General features: G+C 51.1%; 1 protein-coding gene and 4 non-coding genes across 5 annotated transcripts; all 5 read left to right on the top strand.

The window, feature by feature from the left end:
• The first annotated feature begins 886 nt into the window (after positions 1 to 886).
• On the top strand, positions 887 to 2124 carry LOC123074090 (E3 ubiquitin-protein ligase sina-like). Its single transcript, XM_044497032.1, has 2 exons — positions 887 to 1319; positions 1413 to 2124. The coding sequence occupies exons 1-2, from the start codon at positions 1056 to 1058 to the stop codon at positions 2121 to 2123; spliced, it is 975 nt and encodes a 324-aa protein (XP_044352967.1). The 5' UTR covers positions 887 to 1055; the 3' UTR covers position 2124.
• A 3436-nt stretch (positions 2125 to 5560) lies between these two features.
• Positions 5561 to 5635, top strand: TRNAI-GAU (transfer RNA isoleucine (anticodon GAU)). Its single transcript has one exon. It is a non-coding gene; the product is annotated as a tRNA-Ile (tRNA).
• A 102-nt stretch (positions 5636 to 5737) lies between these two features.
• TRNAI-GAU (transfer RNA isoleucine (anticodon GAU)) lies at positions 5738 to 5811 on the top strand. Its single transcript has one exon. It is a non-coding gene; the product is annotated as a tRNA-Ile (tRNA).
• Positions 5812 to 6080: 269 nt separating this feature from the next.
• On the top strand, positions 6081 to 6154 carry TRNAI-GAU (transfer RNA isoleucine (anticodon GAU)). Its single transcript has one exon. It is a non-coding gene; the product is annotated as a tRNA-Ile (tRNA).
• A 106-nt stretch (positions 6155 to 6260) lies between these two features.
• TRNAI-GAU (transfer RNA isoleucine (anticodon GAU)) lies at positions 6261 to 6334 on the top strand. Its single transcript has one exon. It is a non-coding gene; the product is annotated as a tRNA-Ile (tRNA).
• Positions 6335 to 6956: the final 622 nt, after the last annotated feature.

Below are 6956 nucleotides of genomic sequence, written 5' to 3'. Positions count from 1 at the left end.
GGGGGCGCGGGGTGGGCTGGCCCATTCGGGCGGCTGGGGATTGGCCCAGTTGGGCCAGGTCCAGTTGGGGGGGGGGCTTTTGTTTTTGTTTTTGTTTTGTTCTGTTTTCCTTTCCTTTTGTAATTTCTTTTCTTTTATTTATTTGCTTTTCTGTTTTATTTCAATTTAAACTATTTAGGCATTTTATAAAAATGTGTTTACCACACCATATTTACTATCGCGAGATTATCAACACTAACAGAGGTGACGTGGCATCATTAGCGTAGGGTTACTGTAGCATAATTATCCGGGCGTCACAGGCGCTCCGCCTCATCCCCCGAGTTGGCCATGGTGGTTCAAGGCTCGCCGGCGGCGAGAAGGGAATTGGAATGGAACGTGGCTGCGGGGATAGGGTTTCGACCCACATGTGCCCCGCAAACCCGCAGTTATAGTAGCTCGGGGGTTGCGTTTGCGGGCTGCAGCAAAAATATTTACGGGCCGGACATCGATGCGGGCTCTGGTCTGGCCAAAAAAATGGGTTGAGCCTGTATAATCGCCAGAATTATGCGTGTTTACGCCGGATGCGGGATCTATTAGAATTGCTTTCAGTTTCCTCTTAAGCGGCGTCACAGGATGGGGACCCCAACCGCTAGTGCACAAAATGGTGCGGGCGGATCAAATCTTCCCACGATGCAATTAAAACAGCACACTCGTCCGGTTGGAGTGGTTGGATGATGCATGCCCGAGGTAGGAGTAGAGGAATAGTCGTCGCAGCTTCGATGCTGCGCTAGTTACGAAGAGCCGAGTCCCTAGAAGGATTGACCGACGCGCATGAGTCATTCGGCGTGGTTGGTTCGTCTCTTCAAATCCTTGTGCATTTTTCCTTCTGCTATATAAACTACTACTGTGATCAGCTACTCCAGTCCAGTGTGAAGAGACGAAGCTGAGCCGGCTCCTAGCGTTCTCTTCTTCCAGTGTGACTGCAGCCACTCCTATCGTGTGTGTTCTTCATTTTGGCCTCTGTTTTTTCTTAAATCCGTAAGACCACCTCTCCCATCCTAGATTCCACCGGCGATATGGGTGGCAAGAGGAAGAACGCGGTGGACGGCAAGACGCCGCTGTCGAAGGGCCGGCCGGGCCGCAAGTCGGTGGCGGCGCCCAGTCCAGCTGCTGTAGATGCGCCGGCGCTGGCGGCGTCCGGCGCGAAGGTGCTAGCCGGCGGCGCTGTCGCGGTAGCGGGGCCGGAGGGGGAGGTGGTGAAGCTGCTGGACTCCGACGTGCCCAAGGCGGTCCTCCGCTGCGACGAGTGCCATGGCCCTCTGAAGCCCCCCGTTTACCAGGTTAGCCGAACAAACAACCCAAAATCTGCATCCCGTACACCTCACACAACTCGTAAGTTTTATTTTTGTCTCTCTGCATGGCATCGACCGCAGTGCTCACGTATGCATCACGTCGCGTGCGGCGACTGCGGCGGCGAGTGCCGTCCTTGCGCGGGCTTGGCCGCGTCCGCCGTCGTCTACGTCCAGAACGCCTACCTGGACACCCTGTTCGGCTACACGAAGGTGGCGTGCCCATACAAGAAGCACGGCTGCGCGAGCTCGGTGGCCTACCGCGACGCCGCGGCGCACGCGGCTGCTTGCGCGTGCGCGCCCTGCTCGTGCCCGGAGTGCCTTTTCGAGGGCTCGCCGGCGGACCTCGTGCGCCACCTCACCGAGGAGTCCGGCCGGCACGCCTGGGGCGCCCGCAAGATCACCTACGGCACGGACCACCGGTATGTCTTTGACGAGCTGGATTCGGAGGAGATTTGCGAGGAGCTCTTGGTCGCGGAGGAGGACGACGGCGTGTTCCTCTTGCACATTCACCGTGTCGAACTCTACCACCACGTCGCCCTTGCGTGTGTCAGGAATAAAGCCGCCGCCGGGCCGGTGTACAGCTCCTCCGTCGCAGTGGAGGGCCCTCCGGCCAAGGGGCTCGTTGTGAAGCTGGAGACGAAGGTGGTGGCGAGCTGCCCGGTGCCCACTGAACTGGTGTACGACGACTATGAGGCTCTCCCTGTGCTTCCGAGGATGCTGCATGAGCGAGACGAGAGCAGGGAGCTCCATGTGCGCGTCTGCATCAGCAAGACCCAGAGCATCAGCGAGTGATGCTAAGAGGGTCATCAGAAATCCAGTTATCTTTGCGTGAAGCCAGGAGATAGTTTCGTAGTAGTGGGACGCGGCTGTTCTACACCGTGAGCTCATGTCAGCTCGGGTGTTAAAAAAAAGAAAAACAATTCAAAAATTCTGAATTTTTTTGTATGAAACATTGAGAAATTGTTTGTTGGCTTGCATAGTTTCATCACCATACGACATTCTTGGAAATCATGACAAAAGACAAAATCAATGCTCCAAAATGTTATTTAAAACTTTATGAAGTACTCCATTCGTTTCTAAATATTTGTCTTTTAGAGATTTCAAATTGACTACCACATACGGATGTATATAGATATATTTTAGAGTGTAGATTCACTCACTTTGCTCTGTATATAGTCACTTGTTGAAATCCCTAGAAAGACAAATATTTAGGAACGGTGGGAGTATATCTTTCAAGAACAGCAGATCCAACCGCCAAATGTCGGTTCCCAGTTGTTGTTAGATTTTTTGTTAAAGGAGGATGACCCTCGGCCTTTGCATCAGCGCGGAGCATGCATCCATTTTATTAATTATACATCGAGGACTTTACAAAGTAATACATCAATAAGTCTGAGGCTATCATCTTAGCAACATCCGTTGCTACTCCTATCAACTTGATGAAGGGTGCGTATTGTTCGGGCCGTCGACGCCACCTCCCCGCGCGCGTCCATCATCACGCATCCGTCGTCGAGACCCTGCAGCGACATGCCGGCGAGACTCCACGTCGTTGATGGTCACATGAAACGCCGCTCAACCGCTGAAACCGTCCACGGGTCCCTCTAGCCAATGCACACATCCAAAAATGACGCCCCAAGGAGGGAACGACAGTAGAGCGCCGCTGTCATCCGGTTGTCTGATCTACGGTTTCCCTCGGAGGTAGCGGATAGAGGTGTGGAGCTTCTCCACATAGGTGCCTTCAAGAAGGAGACGATACAGAAGAGCGCTGTCATCGCCGGCCTTGGCAGTTGGCAACTAGTCGAGAGCAAAGTTTTCACTTGGATCTACTCGATGAACCTTCATTAAGCATCGTGTGCACGTGCCGTCATAGATCTCTGCCACTGTGCAGCGAGCAGGCCGCACCGGCCAGATCAGATCTGACCAGAGGCCAAACCACGCATGCTGCCGACCTATCCACCAGGCCCTCCACGCTGCTGCCGACGATCCAAGGTCAGATTGATGGCCCGCCGAGGAAGCCCGACGTGCCGTGGAGACCCTTCGAGGCACGCACTCCAGCTCGTCAAGATGCCCCTCACCACCCTGCCCCGCGAGCGGAAGGAACTCCTCTGCCACCGTCGTCAGCCGCCTAGGCCTAGGCGCCTAGCCCGGCGGCGACAGAGGGGATGGAGAGAGCTGCGGCAGCGGGCCTGGCGGTTGGGCTTGGTTGCCGCCTGAGTCGCCCAAGCAGGAGGGCAATGCGGGGTGAGTGGCTTACCACCATTCGGCGAAAGGTTGGCGGATGACGTGTGGCACAAAAAGAGTTGTCAAGTAATTTGTATGGGGAAAGCGTTTTGGCTCCCCGGAGCATTTGCTCCCGCATGAACACTAACTCAGTAAAAGTAGTAAAATGTTTTCAAAAATATTCTATTTTTTTTGTGGATGTTCGTGTTAGAGTTGCAAGCATGCTCGACAATTTTCATGCGAAATGGAGCGATAGTGTTTCGTCGGTGAAAAGAACAAATTTGGTGTGACACTTTGGGATGACATTGGGTGTTCAATTTTTTTTCAGGGTCCAAATGTTTAACCTTTTTGCCTAAAAATTCATAGGTAGCATTTGGATTTGACCATGAATACATAATTTTCTTTTTGTTCATATTCTTTTGACAATTCAAAAATCATTTTCGCACGTAGGAACGCTCTCGGGAACCAAATTGGATTTCGGAATTTGTATTAAAACTGATGAGTGTAATAATAAACTCTGGGTCTGAAGATAGATGAGCCTACTCCACAGGATTACCGGAGCGATGAATTGCCGTATGCTGCAGCAGGAAATCATCATGACTTTCTCAAACCACTGAACGCTGAAGACAAAATTAGGGCTATACATTACTACTGTGTAATTATCTTCGTGTGATAATTATTTTTGGTAAATATTTCCAGACGGTGCGCCGGCCCAAGCTTCGGCCGGCCGCACGCCTCGTGAAGCACCCAGCGCGAGCGTAGAGGGCCACACCCCTTTTTTTCGTGGGCCCGTGTAACCGTCCTTCCCACTTCCCGATCCAACCTTCCCTTTTCCACATCAAATGGCGCGAGCTCACCCTCCGTTCCCCGCTGCCAAGCCACGCGCGTCCCCATGCTCCCCCTCCCCCCTCCCGCTCCTCCGCCGCCGCCGATGCTACGTTTTTGCTGCAACTGGTATCGAGGAAGCTACCACCGGAGCTCGGTTTTGTTGCAACCAGGACGACGGCGAGCGTGGCCGGCGACGAAGGCGCCTGACTTTGCTACAACCAGATGTTCAAGTGTAAAATGTTGCAACCGACGAAAACAAAAGCTGAAACGGACGTTCACATTTGCTGGAAGCGTTTTTCGATTTTGCTTCAACCGCCCACCGGAGCTCTTGACCCCCTCGCCGGCGACGCCGTAAATTGTTGCAACCGACCAAACAAAAGCTGGAACGGGCGTTCACATTTGCTGGAAAGCGTTTTTCAATTTTGCTTCAACCGCCCATCGTAGCACTGATTTTGTTGCAACCGGCAACCTGCAAAGCTTCCATCGGTGAGTTTTTTTTGCTTCGATGGCGACAGATGGAAGTGGCGACCAGGGAGACGATGGCGATGCGAGCGGCATGCACCCGACGGCGAGGGCGGCCGGGCGCGCACCTAGTGTTGCAACCATGAGGGGCGGCGAGGTGCTACTGCTGTCGGCCGGTGCTACATAGGCGTGATGTCGGAGCGGCGACCTGCCATGGCGAGAAGCCGCAAAGAACACGATGGCCGGCGATGAGGGATGGGAACGGCGGCGACGAGAGGTTGCAAGCGCAGCACGGGAAGTCCGTGGCGCGGCTCGCTGTCGGGTGCGGGGGCGGCGCTCTCCTTCCTCTCCTTTTCCCCCGTGCGGGAGGTTGACGATGGGTGCGGGAGAGGATGTGGGAGAGATCTAACGGTAGAGCGTGTAGATCGAAGGATCTGGCCAGACCGACCGAAACTTTCGGCCGGTGCACCGGCGCAGAGTACCGCCCATTATTTTTTCAGAGAGAAGTCCCTATGCATCGCTGATGTATGTGTACGAGACACGACAGTCAGAATAAAAATGCGAACCATTGGACCCTCCAATTTGTCGCAGGGTTGACTCCAATCGTTTCTTGAATGAACACCTCTCGGAGTTATTCAACCCGGGCGCAGTGTAAGCAAAAAACGTAACTACAGTACATTTTAAATTATTTTAAAATACAAAATATATCACATAAGTAATAAGGTCCTGTAGCTCAACTGGTTAGAGTGTTGGTCTGATATGCCAAAGGTCATGGGTTCAAGCCCCCATCGGGACCAATTTGTTTTAAATTGTGATTACTCTTTTCATTATTCTCTAATTGATCATTGTTTTTTATAAATAATTATTTTAATAAAAAACAAATATCAACATAATAATTAGGTCCTGTAGCTCAATTGGTTAGAGTGTTGGTCTGATATGCAAAAGGTCATGGGTTCAAGCCCCATGGGGACCAATTAATTTTTAATTGCGATTACTATTTTTCATTATTCTCTAAATAACTGGTCATTGCTTTTTGATAAACAATTATTTTACCCCCTCCGTTCCTAAATATAAGTCTTTGTAGAGATTCCACTATGAACCACATACGAATGTATATAGATGCATTTTAAGTGTAGATTCATCCATTTTGCTCTGTATGTAGTCCACCTAGTAGAATCTCTACAAAGACTTATATTTAGAAACGGAGGGAGTAATATAAAACGAATATTAATAAAACAATTAGGTCCTGTAGCTCAGTTGGTTAGAGTATTGGTCTGATATACCAAAGGTCATGGGTTCAAACCCCATCGGGAACAATTCGTTTTTAATTGCGATTAGTATTTTTCATTATTCTCTAATAACTGGTCATTGCTTTTTAATAACAATTATTTTAATATAAAACAAATATTAACAAAATAATTAGGTCCTGTAGCTCAGTTGGTTAGAGTGTTGGTTTGATATGCCAAAGGTCATGGGTTCAAGCCCCATCGGGACCAATTTGTTTTTAATTGTGATTACTTTTTTTTTTTTGCATATATTCCCTAACCGCTCATTGTTTTCTCTACTAATTTAAGTGAGAATAATAAATTATTACTAGGTCTTGTATCTCATTAACTGGATCTTTTAAATTAAATTCGTAGCAACTAGCAAATATGTCCGTTCGTCGCATCGGGAGAAAAAATAGCACACGTCACGGGTCGGGTTATCGAGGCACCCAACCAGTTTGCAAGGAAGCCTAGCAACTCAAATTTTTGTGGCCCAAGGCCGGTTCCGGTCCGCAATAGGGGGCTCCTCAAACACCTCCTTCACCTCCAGCTCCAGTATGGCGACGTCGCCGGCGGCCGACGGGGCCATCATAACGTCGAGGCCCTACCACTGGGCGTTGTCGTGGTCCCGCATGGAGTCCTTGACCACCCTCCTCACCAACTCCTCCTCCTCGATGTACATGGTGGGAGGTGGTAGTGGGGGTGGCGGTGCCGGCAAGGACGATGCAGATGAGGAACCCGCCTCATGGTCATGCTTCCCTTTCTTGCCGGGGATCCACTTCCACATTCCCATGGCGGGGAAACGGCCGGAGGGAGCATGGGCGGAGCGACGGCCGAAGTTAGGGTTTGGGTG

This window comes from Triticum aestivum, chromosome 3D (genome assembly GCF_018294505.1).
Source record: "Triticum aestivum cultivar Chinese Spring chromosome 3D, IWGSC CS RefSeq v2.1, whole genome shotgun sequence".
Classification (NCBI taxonomy): Eukaryota; Viridiplantae; Streptophyta; class Magnoliopsida; order Poales; family Poaceae; genus Triticum; species Triticum aestivum.
Note: the sequence above shows the minus strand (reverse complement) of the source record. Positions and strands in the feature narration are given on the sequence as shown.

Excerpts from the sequence above, each read along its gene's own strand:
- LOC123074090 (XM_044497032.1), top strand. The coding sequence starts at position 1,056 with ATGGGTGGCAAGAGGAAGAACGCGGTGGACGGCAAGACGCCGCTGTCG. Across the intron at positions 1,320-1,412 it reads TGAAGCCCCCCGTTTACCAG|TGCTCACGTATGCATCACGT; the intron begins GTTAGCCGAACA and ends CATCGACCGCAG.